This window comes from Zymoseptoria tritici, chromosome 12 (genome assembly GCF_000219625.1).
Source record: "Zymoseptoria tritici IPO323 chromosome 12, whole genome shotgun sequence".
In the NCBI taxonomy this organism is placed as follows: domain Eukaryota; kingdom Fungi; phylum Ascomycota; class Dothideomycetes; order Mycosphaerellales; family Mycosphaerellaceae; genus Zymoseptoria; species Zymoseptoria tritici.
The window spans coordinates 1,386,044-1,404,332 of NC_018207.1; the positions used below are offsets into that span (position 1 = coordinate 1,386,044).

General features: G+C 54.2%; 6 protein-coding genes across 6 annotated transcripts; 3 read left to right on the plus strand and 3 right to left on the minus strand.

Annotated features, from left to right (window-relative positions):
* MYCGRDRAFT_106430 (uncharacterized protein) lies at positions 1 to 1,063 on the minus strand (the record flags this gene model as incomplete). Its single annotated transcript, XM_003848005.1, has 3 exons — positions 1 to 377; positions 430 to 559; positions 618 to 1,063. 3 exons carry the CDS (start codon positions 1,024 to 1,026, stop codon positions 152 to 154), a joined length of 765 nt encoding a protein of 254 aa, XP_003848053.1.
* Positions 1,064 to 1,482: 419 nt separating this feature from the next.
* MYCGRDRAFT_77635 (uncharacterized protein) lies at positions 1,483 to 3,538 on the minus strand (the record flags this gene model as incomplete). Its single annotated transcript, XM_003848004.1, has 7 exons — positions 1,483 to 1,650; positions 1,705 to 1,922; positions 2,035 to 2,343; positions 2,395 to 2,796; positions 2,851 to 3,228; positions 3,280 to 3,387; positions 3,442 to 3,538. The coding sequence occupies 7 exons, from the start codon at positions 3,536 to 3,538 to the stop codon at positions 1,483 to 1,485; spliced, it is 1,680 nt and encodes a 559-aa protein (XP_003848052.1).
* A 953-nt stretch (positions 3,539 to 4,491) lies between these two features.
* On the plus strand, positions 4,492 to 5,292 carry MYCGRDRAFT_97233 (uncharacterized protein; the record flags this gene model as incomplete). Its single annotated transcript, XM_003847995.1, has 3 exons — positions 4,492 to 4,551; positions 4,610 to 4,677; positions 4,737 to 5,292. 3 exons carry the CDS (start codon positions 4,492 to 4,494, stop codon positions 5,290 to 5,292), a joined length of 684 nt encoding a protein of 227 aa, XP_003848043.1.
* Positions 5,293 to 5,801: 509 nt separating this feature from the next.
* MYCGRDRAFT_111572 (uncharacterized protein) lies at positions 5,802 to 6,953 on the plus strand (the record flags this gene model as incomplete). The annotated part of the gene is made up of 4 exons (XM_003847996.1): positions 5,802 to 5,913; positions 5,967 to 6,653; positions 6,710 to 6,828; positions 6,888 to 6,953. The coding sequence occupies 4 exons, from the start codon at positions 5,802 to 5,804 to the stop codon at positions 6,951 to 6,953; spliced, it is 984 nt and encodes a 327-aa protein (XP_003848044.1).
* A 3,818-nt stretch (positions 6,954 to 10,771) lies between these two features.
* On the minus strand, positions 10,772 to 12,995 carry MYCGRDRAFT_97235 (uncharacterized protein; the record flags this gene model as incomplete). The annotated part of the gene is made up of 2 exons (XM_003848003.1): positions 10,772 to 12,766; positions 12,819 to 12,995. The coding sequence occupies 2 exons, from the start codon at positions 12,993 to 12,995 to the stop codon at positions 10,772 to 10,774; spliced, it is 2,172 nt and encodes a 723-aa protein (XP_003848051.1).
* A 2,357-nt stretch (positions 12,996 to 15,352) lies between these two features.
* Positions 15,353 to 17,833, plus strand: MYCGRDRAFT_77642 (uncharacterized protein; the record flags this gene model as incomplete). The annotated part of the gene is made up of 2 exons (XM_003847997.1): positions 15,353 to 15,418; positions 15,472 to 17,833. The coding sequence occupies one exon, from the start codon at positions 15,763 to 15,765 to the stop codon at positions 17,779 to 17,781; it is 2,019 nt and encodes a 672-aa protein (XP_003848045.1).
* Between the last annotated feature and the right edge of the window lie 456 nt (positions 17,834 to 18,289).

An 18,289-nucleotide genomic window follows, 5' to 3' on the forward strand; every position in this document is an offset into this window, starting at 1 on the left:
CATGGAGATCTCTGTCATTCAGCCCTTCGAAGCGCTGCTTGAATCTCGTAACCCCTTTGACGTTACAGTCATGCCTTTGTACCGCTGATCCTAGGAGGTCCGAGAAATGTGCTGCGTACTGTCGATATATCTGCTATGCAAGTCTTGGATCTTACGCCGCCTGAGGCTCAACATCCGTACACTTGTTGCTGACGGCAAATGGATCCGCGGTGCTGTCGTAGACCCGATTCCACTCCATGCCTTCCTTGAGTACATCCCCGAATAGAACACCCTGAGCATTCTTGCCCCAAGTGTAGTCGACGAGAGCCAACATGGCGTCTGTCCCTGAAGACACACCTGAGCTTGTCCACAGTTTGCCATTGTCGGCAACGACCCATCTGGATGCTGTCAGCGGATGTTATGTGCTAGAAGGGAGACGTATGATCGTACCTGGCATTCGCGACCCAGTGTGTCTTGGGACCTGTAGTAGTAATCACCTGCCACAGCTGTTTGTTCGTGGTCGCCTTGTGCCCATCAAGAATGCCTGCTCGAGCCGCCAGACCGGCACCATTGCAGACGGCTATGCAAGTAATCAGCAGAGCACATACACATCCATGAGCCATCGAAGGTATACTGACTCAAAAGATGCTTCAGACCCGGGTACTGATCCCTCAAAAACTGCACGACTCTCTCCACACCCGCTGGCTCCCATCCTCCACCCCAGAGAGCTTTCGGTCCCGCTCCAAATCCTCCAGGTACGATCAAGACGTCGATGTCTTTTGGCGGGTTGTCGAACGTGTGCGTGGGCACGATAGATTGGGCAACTCGCGACTTGTGTGGAGATGGATCGCCTTCTGCGGGACCCGAGGAGACGGGCTCGAGTGATGGTCCGATGATGCTGAGGTGGACTTTGGCGCTGTCGGGGTTTACCATCGGGTGGCCGAGTCCGTGGAGGATCTCGGTTGGGCCGAAGGCGTCGAGGGGCTCGTATTGAGGGAAGACTACGAGGGCGAAATGGCCGGGACGTTGTGGGGTGTGGTCGGTCATGTTGAGAAAAAAGCGGCTGTGTGAATGATGGTGTTGATGTTGATGTGGCCGAGTGAGCTTCGTGTATGGAGATGAGCATGCTTATGTAGAGTCGTCGTCGCCTGGTTCTCCACTTGCCAAGCAGTTCAATTTGAGCATGTTTGAGCACGTCTCGACGATCTACTGTTGCTTAGAGCAAGCCACGACAATGGTCCGGCGTGAGTCACTGTGACTCTCGCAGAAGGAAATTGCATGCTCTCCCGGAGTGGAAGCATCTTCTGTCGATTGTGATTTTGACTGTCGTTGAATCTCTACCATCGCTGAAAGGTTTCTGTTGGATCGATCGCTGGACGATATATCTTCTCCCCCGAACAACACGAGAACCTGTGATCGGCCCATGTCCTTTGCCTCGCGATGATATCATACAAAGGACACTGCAAACACAGACTGGACATGTCGTCGTTCCGTCCTGCACGCTTAAAGCTTCGACTTGCCAGCATTCGACTCCTCCGCCTTGACTCTCTCCTTGAGCACCCTCCTCAAAATCTTCCCACTGGCACTCTTCGGAATCTCGTCAACGAATCTGATACCTCCTCGTAGACGTTTGTGATTGGCCACCTTGGCCGACGTCCAGGCAATGATGTCCTGATATCAAGTCAGCAAGAGTCTCGTCGATCGCCGGCACAACGCATCACTCACATCCGCATCCTTCTCGCTGTCCTTCGTTGGCTTTCCCGTCTCCTTCTCGCCAGCCTCTGCTCCCTTCTTCGCGTGCACGATGTACGCTCTCGGTACCTCCGTATGCTGCTGTCTGTCCTCGACTCCGATGACAGCAACGTCGTTGACCAGTGGATGGTCCATCAGCTTTCCCTCCAGCTCTGCGGGGGCTACTTGGAAGCCTTTGTACTTGATGAGCTCTAGAAGCAAAAGCGGAAGAGTTAGCCGTTGTACAGAATAGCGAATCCTGCTTGCGCGACCCATCGCACAGTCTGAGGCCAAGCTGCAAGCCTTCTGCTCTCCACTGCTTACCTTTCACTCTATCGGTAATGTAAAAATTATGTTTCTCATCCTGGAAGCCAACATCGCCAGTCTTGAACCACTTCATGCCGTGCTCCTCAGTGAGCGAGTCCGCGGTAGCCGCCTCATTCTTCCAGTATCCTTGGAAGACGTTTGGTCCTGCTAGCCAGAGCTCACCCGTCTGGCCGGGTCCGAGTTCTTTGCCTTCGGCGGACATGTACTTTGCGAGCATGTTGGGGAACATCTTACCTACACTGCCGACGGAGCTGTACCATTCCTCCCAAGGTTGGGTATGCGTCATTGGAGAGGTTTCCGAGAGCCCTGTGCATGTGTCAGATGAGCGTGGGAGGTCGGTGTTGCCGCCAAGCGTACCGTAAGCCTGGTTGATCTTTAACTTCAGCCGTTTATCAATCGCATCAACGAGCTCCTTCGTTAATGGAGCAGCTCCGGAAGTGATCATCTTCACGCTAGACAGGTCATAGTCCTTGACCATCTCGTCTCTCGCAAGGCGCACAATGACAGGCGGGGCCACGTATATGAAAGTGATTTTGTGCGTCTGAACCGCTTCGAGGAATTGCTTGAGATCGAATGCTGGCATGACAACGAGCTCGATGCCACGATGTAGGGGTTGCTGCACCAGACCTGTGAGGCCGTAGATGTGGAAGAAGGGAAGGACGCCGAGGATCTTGTCTTTGCCGCTGTTGTAATACTTGCCCATGGCGCCGTTGACTTGACATAGATCAGAAACGATGTTGGAGTGGGTGAGCATGACTCCTGAGGGGTTGAGGTCAGTATGCGAAGCGGTGTCTGTTGGAGTTGCTGACGAACCTTTGGGTAGACCTGTGGTTCCCGAGGAATACACCAGGAAAGCCAGATCGGTATGAGCCGCTTTTCGTCGATTGCCATTGCCGCTTCCACTTCCAAGACGAGTCCAATGCTTGAACTTGTTTGACTCGTCGTGTTCCGCACCTATGAGAACGATTCTGCTCTCGGGAATGTTGGCCTTCTTCGCAGCTTCCAGCGCAGCAGGGAGAAATGCCTTTGTTGTGGCTATCGCTTTGCTACCAGAGTTGTTGAGCTGAAAGGCGAGCTCATCAGGAGAGTAGCCAGGGTTGGCTGGTGAGACGATCCCGCCTGCGAAGAACGTTCCGTAGATAACAGGCCCAACGTCGATGTCGTTTGGGACGTAGATGTTCAATGCATCGCCTTAGGTAGATCAGTACCCGGCATGGAATTAGACCGAGACGAGCTCCTCACCTTTCTGCCAGTTCCATGCCTCCTGAAGGGCTTTCCCGAACGTGGCGGCGGCTTCCCGGACCTGAGCAAAAGTGTAGCTTCTGTTGGAGTTGCTGGCTCGATAGATAACTGCAACCAAGACTCAGTAATCCGATCTCCTGTCGTATGTCGAATTCAACTCACCCTGATCATCAGAGAACTTCTTATCTTTCTCGAACATGAACCCCCAAAGATCAACCTCGGGAATGTCAACGTCCGGATACGATGATTTGGTCGGCATTGTGATGCGGGCTGGCGAGAATCGCAGCTCCTTGCAACAACGGTCACAATGGTAGTCCGGCCACGATCGCTCCTTCCTGATGCGGGAATCTTTGAGGGCAAATCACGTCAACAATATGCTTGTCCAAGGAATGGTGGCATGCTGCACCGATGACATGGCTGTCCGGCTAATGACCGGGCCAGCGGCTATACATGCTCCGACTTTTGGCACTCGACATTGACTCCGCAATGTCGTGGGCTGAGTCTCGCTGAGGATTCGCTCCTCCTTGTCGACCGTCCAACCTCTTTCTCATCTCGGCCAACTCTTCTCTCTGCGACGTGAATCCGGGTCACTCAATTCGTGTTGTCTCATGCTGCTCGAAGCTAGGCTCGGGACAGCTTCAGGGCCCAGCGGTTGTCAGCTTCTCGCTCGATCTTCCGAAGACATCGCATGTAAGATCCTTCCGGAGTCCAGGTTTTGTACAGCGAGACCGAAGGTGATGCGGACCGTCAATTCAAAGCGGACCGAAACCGACTTTCGATGCCACACCAGGCGCCAACCTGCTGGTTTTCATGTCCCCTGCAGTCATGCGTCAGGGTTAGGGTTGAGCAGATGTCTTTGGACACTGCCGTTCGAGTAGTTCTATGCAATGTCATCTTGGAATGCCTGATCAGAGTCTGGGAGAATTGATCGCAGGCTGCTTTCAGCCAAACTCCAGCTTCTGACACCTCTCCCCGCTGTATGTGTTGGCGACAGCTTACCAAGCCGTCGCGAGCTGCAACAATAAAGATGCGGGCGTTCCTTCGCGCGGATCCTTGCCGCCGCAGAGTGGCATACCGTACACGCACGTCAGATCTCAGCCGCGACTATCATACATAGTCGTTGGCATCGCCATCTGATCTGATGAAAGTGACACTTGCCAGCTGCTCGCCTTTGACTGACCTGATACCGGCATTTGACATTTGGCTTGGATCATGGCAACCTCCCGCACGATGGATGAGTTGGATTACACGAAAGAGCGGAGAGTCATTTGGGTAAGCAGACTACTACTGGCGCGATGCTCAATGCTGACTTCTCAATTTTCCCTCAAAGGGACCGCACAAGTTTTTTGATGGATCCATCATCGTCGAAATTCTTGACCATGAGGATCTAGACGTCGGGTGAGCGCGCATCGATGATCTCGAAGGTATTCCAAGCCATGAGCACTGATGTTTCCAAGCCTACTGATGCGTGCGCGCTTTCCCGCCGGCCATCCTCTCCTCGAAATGGGAAAAGACTACCCTCAAGCGCCTCCTCTGCACCTCCATTTCGACCAGACCGAGAGCTTCAAGGTCCTCCAAGGAGCATACGGCTTCACCACCGGCTATGACTTGAAAGACCACGTCATCACTGCCGACAGTCCTCCCATCCACGTCAGGCCAATGATGCCGCACCGTCCTTGCCCTGTGGCTGGACAAACGGGACGTGGAGAAGACACCGTCGTGTTACTCTGGGTCCATCCAACGTCCACGGATCAGCCGCTCGGAAGCACTTTCTTCACGGAACTGTTCCAGGTCACGAGCGATGCGTACGAGCAGAATAAGATGCCGCCGATCATGCTGCTTTTGCATGCACAGCATCGGACTGCTTCTGCTAATGTCATATTCCCTTCTCTGACGTTCCTGGGTCCGCTGAGGTGGTGGATTCCATGGAAATTGCAGGCGGGTGTGGCTGCGATCGTGGATTTGCTGGGTTATAAGCCGCTGGGAGCTGCCGAGGCGAAGAAGGAGTTGTGAGATGGAGATTCCACTATTGGACGGAAATGGCACGCCGTCGACTTCCTTGTATTCGTTTCATGCAGTGGAGTATCGCTGTCAAAGATTGCTCGGCACCTCGAACTCATGGTCCGCACAAGGGCTTTCTCACGTCGTGCTGCCTTGTCTCAGTAGTGTGCCCATGGACTACGATGATGGTCCAGATTCATATCTTGGAGGTTCAGCATAAACACCATTCCGCCGTCGAAGGTGGCCAGCGGAGGGAGTTCGACGTGGTCTGCTTGCTGTTTTATGTGCGTCCGAGCGAGACAGTACTCGTCAAGCAGTTGGTCCAGACGACTGTCTTCCATTGTTCTCAGCGCCACCAAATCCTCTCGATGTCCAATATAGCATCACCAAGAGCATGCCCAACCCTAAGCGCCCACCGCACTTCAAACCGCTTACATAAGATCCTCACTTCAACTTCGCCAAATCTCCACGACGTTCCAACAACCTCGCAGCATCTAATGAGCGGCATGGAGAATATCAAAATGGCATCACCAGGGTACGAGCATGAGGATGCTTACGACAGCGGCATGCTGCCCGTGGGCTCGCTTCACCAAATCTACTTCGAGCAATATGGCAAGAAAGACGGGAAACCAGGTCAGCAATCTTCGTGCGAATCGGTCATTGCTACTTGGCTGACTTCAAACCAGTGATCTTCCTCCACGGAGGTCCAGGTGGCTCCACATCCATGGAAAACACCGCATTCTTCGACCCAGCCGTCTATCGCGTCGTGCTCATGGATCAAAGAGGTGCCGGCAAATCAAAACCACATGCAGAAGTGAAGGAAAACACTTCTCAGCATCTGGTCTCTGACATTGAAGCCTTACGATCACACCTTGACATCTCGAAGTGGCACATGGTCTTTGGAGGGTCCTGGGGTTCGACACTCGCACTACTCTACGCTCAAACGCATCCGGAGGCTGTGGGATCGCTTGTACTGAGAGGCATCTTCCTCGGCAGGAAGATCGAATTCGACTGGTCTTTTGGTCGATCTGGTGTGGCAATGCTGTATCCTGACGCCCACGAGAAACTGATCAGTCATATTCCGGAAGAGGAACGTAGGGGAAAGTTGGCGGAAGATCTGCCTCGAGCATACTTCAGTCGCTTTACGTCGAGTGAAGTCAGTGTGAGAAGGGCGGCGGGTAAGGTCTGGAATGCGTATGAACTTCGGTTGAGCAAAGTCGATGTGCCTGCGAGTGACTTGGAGAAGGTGGAGGATGATGACTGGAGTTTGTCGCACGGGATCATGGAGAGTCATTACTTTATGAACGGCCTTTTCGTGAGGGATGGACAGCTATTGGAGAAGGAGAATGTAGATAGGATGAGGGAGATTCCCGGTACGCAGTTCTCAGCTGTGACCGAATGCTTGTGGGAAGATACTGACATGGACCAGGCACGATTGTCCAAGGACGACTGGACTTGGTATGCCCTCCGCGATCAGCATGGGATTTGCACAGAGCGTGGCCGGAGGCGGCGATGCATATGATCCCAGCCGCTGGACACAGTGTCAAGGTGAGGAGTCCCGCGGTCATGTGGTCAGGAACGTAAGGGGAGGACTGACATGCCCCCAGGAACCGGGCATCTTCAAGAAGCTCGTGGAGATCTGCGATGAATATGGCAAGCATGATTTCTCTTGAACGAATTGCCAGAGCCAGGTTGAGGATGGCTCGCACAGGTTGTTATACCTTCCAAGCACCGTCTCGCTCCTGGAATAGGTTGCTCACGGAAGTACCATGTACTTGGCAGTGTTCACAGCGCTGTCATATCTTCCCAGAGATGTTCTTTTCGTATAGTAGCGAGGGGCGGTACTCGTGTTTTCCCTTACTCTAGTATTACTCGACACTGTACTAGTTTCCACATCGCCGCCTTCGCCTTGCCCGTTGCTCCGCCCACGAACGTCGTATCGAGACTTAGTTCTCCTTCGGACAATCGGGCCAGCAGCCGCAAGGTTGTCCGTTCGGGTCATCTAAGTTTACGACGTTAGCAAGTTTATCTCAGCTTCGAAGCCCTGTATTCTTACATGAGTGGCACGGGGTGCCAGGATCGCCATGAGCGCCAGGAGCGCCAGGAGCCGGAACTGCCAGACCGGTTGTTTGAATGGAGAAGAAAGCGGTCGCGAGGCAGAAGACTTGGACGAACAGCTTCATGTTGATGCGTTTGGTCGGACAACGGGTCGTAGTGGAGTAGTGGAGTTGATAGCGTCGAGTTTGAACGGACTGTGTTTCGACCGTGTCCGGCTGCGAGGGTGTCGACGTCGTCGATGGTGCGGTGATGCGGGTGTTCGGATTGAAGGTCCAGTTGCTTGAGTGCGTGCTGAAAGGATGAGAGACGGTCGGGCGCCGGTCGAGCTCTTTATGTCTCGCACACATGTTCATTCGGACCCTCGTCACTTCCCCGAGCACCCTCTCCCTCACCGAGCCCAAGCAGAAGCCGACGCTAAACCAGAAACGAGGATTACTACTCCGCATTAGAGCCTGCGGCGCTAGACACAATTATGCTAACCTTTGAAACGAGCCTATGCGTTACGCGCTCGGGTATCGTACGTCCGTCGCTGTCCTCGCAAGCTCGGGCTCCGTAGTACTCACTTCCCTCGTTGTTCGCGTTGCTCGTCACCTCGCGAAGACTCACAACTTCGGCTCGCTTGTCTGTAGACAATTTGAGTTGCCGAAGTTTGGCTGAGTAACCGGCGTTTTAGTGGGCTCGGTCAGAGAGGGTGGGCTCGGGGAAGTGATAAGGGGCCTTGTCTGACAGTTGGATCAGTAACCGTCAAATGGCGGCCGATCTGCCGTGATCTGATTCCACGTGCCAAGGCTGTTCAAGACCATTGGACAGATCAAGTGCCTGTCGACAAGGAGATCAAAAGACCTATAGGTACCCCTGCCTTTAAAAGCGAACGACATTCAGATGCGTGTAGTTCCGAGCGATACATGCCAGACAAGGCAAGTAGCATTAACGTTGTCGCATCTCTCGTATTCCTGACCTTCTTCAATGCCGGCTGCCCCTCGTGTCACATGTGCCTTCGCGAGATACTGACAGTCGGCATCTGACCCCCTGCCTCAACGAACGGTGGTGTGATGAACTGCATGTCGCAGTGCTGCGAGTGACAAGGCGGGGATGTTGCTGGCACCGATTGTTGCAGGGCATGCACAGGTTGCAAACTTTGTAACCGAGCGGGGCTTGCCATCATGGTGCGGAGGTGGGTTGAGGGTTCTGATAGCAATCGAGCTTCAGACGGCGGATCTGGTGCCAAAGCCGAGGGGTTTCTCGAAGAATCTGTTGAGATGAACATAATGACGAAGTGACAGACAGCCCAAGAGACAAAGGACGACGGACCGAGTAATAAGCGAAGTAACGTACGGCAACAGTGATTGAGGATGGTTCGAGGACATGATTAATACCTTGTATTTCGTATAGTAGCGAGGGGTAGTGCTTGCCACTTCCCTTGCTTTCATTCGTCGAGCTGGTGAGGATCGCATTGCTCGACGATGTACTGTCTTCTGCCTCGCCGCCCTCGTCTTCGCCGTTGATTGCCCGGTTCATCGATGGCGCAGTGAGCACCTTCGACCAATGCTCTTTCGGACAAGTGTTCTCGACAAGATGGCTCCCCGTAACAATGCACACTCTGCTACGTGCCATCAGGGCACAGCGCACCGAGCAGCTGGTTGTCGCGACGTCAGCAAGGTACCTCAGGCTGCGTACGGTCGCCTACTGTGAGGCATCAGGGACCAGGACCTTGAGGACCCGGGAGCTGTGCTCTGAAGGCTTGACCAGAGAAATCAGCGGCCACGAGGCAGAAGGCTTGGATGAAAAGCTTCATGTTGATTCGTTTTCATAAGTGTCGGGATTGCAATTGAGGTTGATAATGTCGAGTGATTGACGAGGAGTGCCGGAGTGCAGCGGTCTCGACGATGTGGCTGTCAATAGAACTATTGAAAAGTGGATGCTCGAGTACGAACCAGGCGGATACTCTGGCCCTTTATGCCGCGACTCTGTTGCCGCCATGTCAATTCAAACATGCGAGGCCCGACGATTCGCCGTCGACAAGGAACTGCTAGAGCAAATGGCGCAATGGACTCCACGCTGCTTGAGGGCGCAACGCGAACCTGCACGTACAACGGCACTTCTAGACTATAGCACTAGTACTACCCCCTCCTCCCGCCTTCGCCCGCTCATCGGCCGGCCGTACTCGTAGAGACGTATCGAAGATTAGCACCCATGGATGGTTGGGTTCCCTTAGCGATGCGACGTTAGCAAGACATTATTGGCTTGTGAATCTCAGCGTCTTACATGTAGAGCATGAGCGTCCTTCACCTTGAGCAGCCGCAACCGGAAGGCCGGAAGTCTGCCCAGCGAGAAGAGCAGCGACGAGGCAGCAGACTTGAATGAAGATCTTCATGCTGATGCTTTTGGACGAGCGTCGGACCGTGATAGACTTGGAGTGCGGACTTTTGCGTAGATGACGTGAGTTTGGATAGGTGTCAGATCGCAACGAGGTCGATGATGTGGCTGTTCGTAGAGGAGAGGTGGATGCTCGACCGCGTTTCGATGAGACCAGGTCGATAGTGTGGCCGCTTGTAATGAAGATGCAGATGCTCGAGTGCGTGTTGCGGAGAAGGAACAAACAGCGGCGGATGCGCAAGCTCTTATGTCTCGACTTCGGTGCGTACATGTCAATTCCATCATGCGTGACCCGACGATTCACCGTCGATGAGGAGTCGCCGGAGCAAATGGCGCCATGCAATCCCTGATGCGCGAGCGCGAGCCGTACTGCAACACGAATACACGCCAGAGCCGTCGGATCGACGAGTGGCAGTGAGATCCGCCGATGGGCTGCAGTTGTCTCAGCTGAGGAGGAGGAAGAGCAGAGCCGTGAGACGGCGGCAATGCATCAAGATGCATAAATCACAGTCCTGCAGGTGATCGGGCGGGGAAGATGGAAAGCTGAGGATGTTGCCTGACATTTAGTGCAGGAAACCGCACAGGGCGAAAACTTTGTAGCCGAGCGATTCTCGTGGCATCGTGGTCATGGTGCGGGCATCGTGTGATGTGAAAATAGAAACGCTCGCGTAATGGCACTCAATGGTGGGCAGAGTACCGGATACAGGCCGTGTCTGGCACAAGGTCTTCACTGCTACCTCGACAGCGAGTGCAAAGACAAGGCGTTGCTGAGGGTGGGCTCCTCATCTTGCCGATGACGGTGCGCATAATCCATCTGTCAATCAGCAATGCGGTCGTGCCCAAGGCATTGGAGCATAGCAAGCACGCATTTGCGCTTTGCTTGCCGCCAGACTTGACTTCGGCTCATAGCAGCAGACATGAAACGTACAGACAAGATCCATTCATAAGCTACCTTCAAGAAGCTGAGGCGTATCATTGTTTCCGATCCTTTGCATACCAGCTCCGTCCATCCAAACTGCAGGTTTGGTCGAAGATCATGCGTATCAGCCGGTCATCATCATGCGTGTTTAAGTGTGTCGACTGAACTGTTGGCACCCGAGTCCTCGCACTTGCCATCAAGACTTCCCTTGACTTCGGTCGTCGTGACACCACCATGCCGATATGCATCGCCTTCGGCTTGCCTTGACAGAGCCTGCTCTTGTTCCAAGGTCACATACGGCTGCCACGGGAGTTTGCCGTACTCGGAGAACGAGCTTCCCGGGTCGGTCGTGGGAATCTGATGCCATGCACCTCGCCATCGACCGCGGCCCAGCAATTGATGCAGACATCGATGAAGTTGCACGGCTCCCATAAGCTGCCACATCTTGTAGCCGCGATCGGAAGTGGGCGAATCGTCTGGCTTTCTCAGTCGCAGCCACGGCCATAAGAATTGCATCAGGAGGCCTGCAAAGATGACCGCCCCTTGGATGGCAATAACAAGCGCCAGCGCTGCTACGCTGAAGGACTGATGCCGATGGCTCCGGACCTTGATGCGGGAGTGCATATATTCGCGCATTGGGTCCGCACTCCAGGGATCGATCATGCCCCATCGAACCGCTGTCGGAGCTGGCTTCTGATACATGGCAAGGCTGTCGCCCTGGGCCCTGCTCAAGGCCAAATTCATGAAGTTTTGAACTTCTCGTTGCCAGTGGTTGTTTGGTATATCGATGTCATTGAGGTTACCATCACCCATCATGCGTGAAAGCAGGAGTTCATCAGTGCCAAGCGAGTTCTGGTTCGACTCGCCGAACGTGACGGCCCTGTGGATGTATTCCATACTTTTGGCAAGCAGTCGCTGTTCCGCATTGAGGCCGAGCTTATCCCACAACGCATCATTACTGCGGCCGGAGAACCATTCGGGAACGACGATGTTTTGGTCTATGCATTGGTTGGTGTTGGGATTGCAGAAGGCGTGCGTCTGGGCGCAGCCAAGTGGCGAGACGGGTCTGTACGCGCCATAATAATTATTGCCATCGGAGCCTGGGACGACTCGCGTGTTGTTGAGCCAGGGATCGCTCACTGGGGCATTCAGGTCCAGTCGATTGGTGAGGAAAAAGAGCGTTACCGGAGCATCCGATGTTCGCAAGGCCGAGGACATGTTGAAGATTGGTGGATGAGGGAAGCGACCCTGGAGTACGTCTTCTGATGCAGTGAACAATAGGATCGGTCGCTCCTTGCCAATGTCTTGTGCTTTGGTATAGTAATAGGTGATGTTAGAACCAAAATCGCGGCTGTAGTCGTAAACCTCCTCAATCGAGCCCGAGCCTGCGGGATACGCGTACCAATTGTCGCCATAATAGAACAGCAAAGTGTCGTTGACGCCGTTGTGATTGACGTAGTCGGAAGTCATGTAGCCATCCGTCTGTAGCGGTGAGCATGTGACCGAGGTCTGGATTTCCAAACGAGCATGCGGCGCTGAGTTGATGCCCAGGTGGTCGTGCGAATTGATCCTGCCAGAATCGATCCGGATAACCTGGTCCAATGGGACTGCACACAAGTCCTGAGCAAATGGGCAGCTTCCAGGAAACGAAACAGTCGTGTTGATGTACCGCCGAACGTAGAGACCGCACATGCCCGAGCCGAAACTGTGAGAAATGTCGTCGTGGTTTGGATCTGGGTAACAGCTGGCCGCATAAGATGAAAATGCTCGCCATTCGGCCTGCTGGGCCGAAAGTTCCTCGCGTGCGATTTTTTTCCAGACGGTCTCTCTAGTCTCATCGTCGGGGAAATGTCCAAGACTCTGGTTGACAGAGTTCGGTCGCGTCTTGAGCAGTACTTGTCCTTCGCTTGAGAGCACAGGAAGCCAAAAGCTGCTGGCGTTGTTGAATATGAGCATAAGGAGCCCAAAGCTCGTCCATCGCCAGGCACGCCATCGAAAGGCGCCGCGCCTTTTGCCCCAGGCCATACCTAATCGGAACATGTTCCACGAGAACTCGCCAGGGCTGTCATCATTCCGCAACGACAGCTGTGTTTGGTGAAATAGTCCGTCTCTTGGCTCGTACGTCGCACGTCGCTGTGGTTGAGGTCAGTACAGCATCAAGAGCGCGGTACTTCGCTGTCCGCACCAGGAATAGCAGCTGGCATAGAATCTGCCACAGATACTCTCCAGTCAAGGCCGTCAAGACTGCAAGAGCGATAAGAAGAAGATTGGTCTCATTCGTTGTAAGCGTCAACCGAGCACGGAGGAACGGCGACTGGCCATAGTCTGTCCAGTAGCCCCTCACAATATCCCGAGACGACATGTCGTCGGTTGGCGTCCAGGACTTTCGCCTCGTGGGTTAAAGAGAACTGAGCCCAGTGCGTGGTTGCTGGACGACGGAGGCGTGGAAAAAGATGAATTGTTGAAGATCCGTCCGTGTCCGGATTGGAAGGCGAGATCAGCGTCCTACTGAAGTAGACTTTTGTGTGAGACAAGGTGTAGCTGCAGCACCCCCGAGGCCGTGGGGGGAGTATCACGCCATGTCCTGTACAACGCCGACGCGGTAGAGCTTGCTTCACATCATCGGAAGACCCGGATAGGCCTGGCAGTGGCCAGCTTGACAAAGTCGATGTTGCATTTGCAGCCCACGAGAATGTTCGATAAGAACGATGCAGTCTGCGCTGTCGACTATGTTCTCCGCACCCGACTACTTGGTACGCTCTGCTGAAGGATGACCCTTGCAGACAGAAATGGCGCCAGGACTTTTGTACGTCAGTGCATACGCCAGTGCTGAACTTTGTGTAGAAATTCACCTGTCGCGCAGGGAATGCATCCCACGGCTGTTAACTTGCCATTGAAGTCCTCGCTCCCATTGGTGTCCGCTTTTCTGGGTGCCTGGGCTGTGAAATTGACCGACGACGTTCTCCCGGGGATCTTGGGGATCGGCGTGGTTTCACGTTCTTGCTGTCTGGCATCTTCCAGCGCACGGCAGCATCGTTTCCTTCGGCGAGCGTGTATCCGCTGTCTACGTTGCTGCTGTAGAACTACAAGCCGACGTCAAGGCTATCGCGTTGGGCGTACCGATAGTGCGCAAGACAGTCATCCAAGTCTTCCGTGCGGACTGTAATACAACGGCACCGTGCACACTGTGAACAATCCGGCCATCACTCCCCCTCTGTCTCTCACCGCACGTTCGCATCGTTCTCCTTGGCGAGTGTTCGTCGGCCTTCGAATGCGACACCGTCATTTGCCGATCGATTGTCAGTCTGAGACTCGGACATGGGTACCTAGTCGCGTGAGTTGTTGACCGACAGGCCTTTTAGGTCGCTGAGATCGAGCTGCGGATCGGCGAGGATCGTATGTTACACCTTCCAGGTCTGAGACTATATCATCAGCGTGGAGCTTGAATGAAGACTCGTACTTGTACAGTGGTCCTTGCTATTTTTGGCTGGCAAAACGGACAGCAGAGGTCCGCGGAGTACGAGGTAAAGGCGATATAAGATCGACCAGGGTCTTGCGAATGAGCACTGGTATTATTATGTGTCGTTCAATGGTGTATTTGATGCAGCGTGACGGTGTAACTGTGACTGCATTGGAAGTCGTGGGCAGAAGGCAGGCATTTGCATTTGCACGACTTGGCAGCCTCTACGTCTCCGAGCAGTTCCGACCAAGAGGCACAACGTATCGTCTGCGGACTGCATACGAGAAGCAGAGCTTGAGCCGACAATTGAATCGAAGCCCTCGAGCGACGTCTTCTCCCGGCAGGAATCAAGGCATCCTCGCATCTAAATTGGTGTGGAGCGGTCGCTCTTGTCTCCAGGCAGTGAGCACTACTTCTTGCTTTTGGTCCAGAGGCTGTAAATGTGTCTTTGTCCAATGATCAACACTCGGAGCTCGGTGAACCTCTGTCAACAGGCAGGTCGCAGCGACCGGGCGTGCTCGGCGCCCTGCAACACGAGCGGGATGAACATCTCCCGCCTAACTGCGCTGCCGACGCCTCCGGTACCAGGTCTATCGCTTGGCATCTTGTGGGCGCGGCGCGGTTTTCGATGCGACTGGTCGAATTCTGATGACGGCGTAGGTGAAATTGATGGTGTTGGCCTCGATGAAGCTGTGTACAAATCCGAGTGCCTCGGAGTTGGTGGAGCAGGAGGATCAAGCTTTGTGACCAAGCCTCACACCTCGTCCGGCGAAGCTTTTGAACGACTTCGACCTTGTGCTTGACTTTGTAACAACGCGTGTGCTCTCGACACATTGGATTGTTCGAACGACATCTCCTCCTGCGACTCGACCTCGTAATTGTGGACTCCCGAACGGCCGAATACGGGAACTTGGTCAGAAAACGGCAGTGCTCCGAGCGATGTAAGCTCATTCAGCCGGATGTGGTTTGGCTGCGCTCGAAAATGCCTCATACATTGTGCCAACAATCTCACGCACATGTCGAACATGCGGCTGCCACGCGAGCCTCGTAGGTCGCCTGCATGAAGGCGATTCTGCTTTCTCTCTGGATTGGTGGGTCGTCAGCGAGTATATTGCAATGACACTGCATTCCTCACCTTATCGCGTCTGCTGCAGCCGGACTACAAGTCAAGGCCCTTCCCTGTCGTAACGCGCCCTTGGACTTGTTCTGCATTCTCTCGCGACCGGCAGCCCAAGATGGAGAACGACCGATCAATACGCTTCGATCCGGACGCCATACTGCCTGCTCAGGCTGTCTCAAGCGGCGTCGACATCGATGGCGGAATCGTGAGCTGCCATGGACGAGGCCTGTCATTGACGTTGCTCTAACCCAGGAGCAGGTCTTCTCCAGAACCGTGTCGGCGTCTGCGCGACCTCAACGCACACACACGTCCAGAACGCTGGACGCTGACGATCCGGCCGAATCTGGACTCCGCCGACCATCCGATGCCAAGCGGAAACAGGTCTTCGCTGGCAGCAAGTTGATATTCCTCGCATATCAAAGCATTGGAGTCATCTATGGCGACATTGGAACGTCGCCGCTGTACGTCTTTTCGAGCGTCTTTGGCTCGACTGCGCCGAAAAGAGATGATTTGATCGGGGTGCTGTCGTTGATCATCTGGTCATTGATCATGATGGTGACGGTCAAGTATATCTTGATCATCCTACATGCGGACAACGAAGGTGAGGGCGGGACTTTCTCGTGCTACTCTCTGCTGTCGAGATATGCCCGGATCGCCAACCGCGATCCTCGCGAGGAGCAATTGGTCAACATCGAGCGACATTTGACCAACGACATGCGACCGGCAAATCTCAAAGTTCGCAATACCGTGGAAAACAGTCGTGCTTTGAAGGTTCTGCTGAAGATTGTTGGAATCCTAGCGGTCTCCATGGTCATTTCCGATGGAGTGCTCACTCCCGCGCAGTCCGTCCTCGGCGCCATCCAAGGTCTCACCGTTGTGACGCCCAGTATCTCGAATGGCACTGTTGTTGGAACAACATGCGGCATTCTGGTCTTGCTCTTTGCCATCCAGCCTTTTGGAACCACCAAGATCGGGACTGCCTTTGCTCCGATCATCATCATCTGGCTAGGTCTGCTGGCAAGCTTTGGCATCTACAATCTCGTACTCTACGACAGCGGCGTCTTCAAGGCGTTCAATCCTGCCGAGGCCTTCATGTTTCTGATACGCAACAAAGAGAGCGGATGGAGGTCATTGAGCGGCATCCTTCTCGCATTCACGGGTGTAGAGGCGCTGTTCGCCGACCTGGGCGCATTCTCCATGCGAGCGATTCAGATCAGCTGGCTCGGATGGTGCTTGCCTTGCCTTCTTCTCGCGTATACTGGTCAGGCCGCTTACATTTCAGTCCATCCGGAAGCCTACAGCAATCCAGTCTTCAACACTGCTCCGCCAGGATGCCTCTATCCGATTCTCGTGTTTGCAATCCTCGCCGCGATCGTCGCCTCGCAAGCCATCACAACGGCAACCTTCCAGCTGCTCTCCCAGATCATCAAGCTTTCTTACTTTCCCCAGATCCAGGTAAAGCATACCTCCAAGGTGTTCCACAACCAACTGTACGTCCCGCTGGTGAATTATCTGCTGGCCATCGGAGCAGTGGTCGTCACCGCCGTGTATCGAAACACCACCGCTCTTGGCAACGCATACGGAGTGTGCGTCATGTTTGTCACATTCTTCGACACGCTCATGGTCACCTTGGTCTCTCTGATCGTCTGGCGCTTTCCTCCGTATCTCATCGCACTTCCAGCTCTCGCTATCCTCTGCATGGACGGAGCCTTCCTGTCAGCTGCATTGACCAAGGTACCTCACGGAGCCTGGCTGACCATTGTCATGAGCACGGTGCTGGCAGCGATCTTCACCCTCTGGCGCTTTGGCAAAGAGTCGCAGTGGGCCGCAGAGAGGGAGGATCGCCTACCACTATCGCGCTTCGTTGAGCTAGGCGAGCACGGCAGTTTCAAGCTCGCGGCCACAAATGGACGACAAGGTGGTGAAGTATTGTCAGTCTCCCGAGGCTTCGGCATCTTCTTCGACAAGGGCGGCATCAACACTCCTCTGGTATTCAACCATTTCATCAACAAGCTGGTAGTCACACCCGAGGTCATCGTGTTCTTCCATCTCCGTCCTCTCGAATATCCGACGGTTCCAGCGGCCGAAAGATTCATCGTCTCGCAAATCAAGTTCTTGCCAAACTGCTTCCGGGTAGTCTGCCGACATGGATACATGGACGAAGTTGTAACTTCAGATCTCGCCGCAATCATCTACGGCCATGTTCAAAGCTACGTCCAGGACAAAATCCGGCATGATCAGACCGCCACGCTCTCTCGGACCAGCACTCTTGATGAGAAGACACATATCGACCACCCGATCGATAAAGATTCGCCCGAATTCGGAGTGGCCGAAATCACCGCTCCCGATCCTGCGGTGACGATGGAACAGCTGCAACAAGCCTACGATTATCGTGTTCTTTACATCATCGGCAAGGAAGAAATGCATATAAAGCGCAGCAGTCCCTTTTGGCGCAAAGCCGTGCTTGCAATTTTCCTGTTCTTGCGGGACAACTCACGGAACAAGATCGCAAACTTGAAGGTGCCTACCGATCGACTTGTGGAGATTGGCTTCGTGAAGGATGTATAGATGTTGAAGAGGGCAGGAGACATAGCACAAATCACGACCGCCATTTCAAACAAGTCTCGTTCGAAGACGCTTGCATCGAGTCCACATTTCCGCATGCTGAATGTCCACCTGCCGTTCCCGGGCAGCTTTGAGCGATCTTTCACCGAAACAAAGCCACCCCGATTTTTAGTTCGTCGTTCCAGGACAGGAGTCCACAGTATGCTGCAAGCCACGCGAGCGGCGATACATTCCTGGAGATCAAAAAAGCACGATTGAGTTTGAGCAACCTTTTGAGAGACCTTGTTCCCCGTCGGCAGCGTGTTGCCACGCCGAAGCGGTCGCCGCTTGCAGGCTCCGAGGATTATTTCCGGGGCCAGATTGATGCACTTACTGGCAAAGCCATTGAACTCGCGTGACCGCGTCCAAGGTTCGAGCGGCGACCATTCCGATGCCTTCAGATGCTGTAAAGCTCAACGGCCGTTCTGCGGTCGACTCTCCACGGCCATTTCTCATGACGACTTCTGCCAGA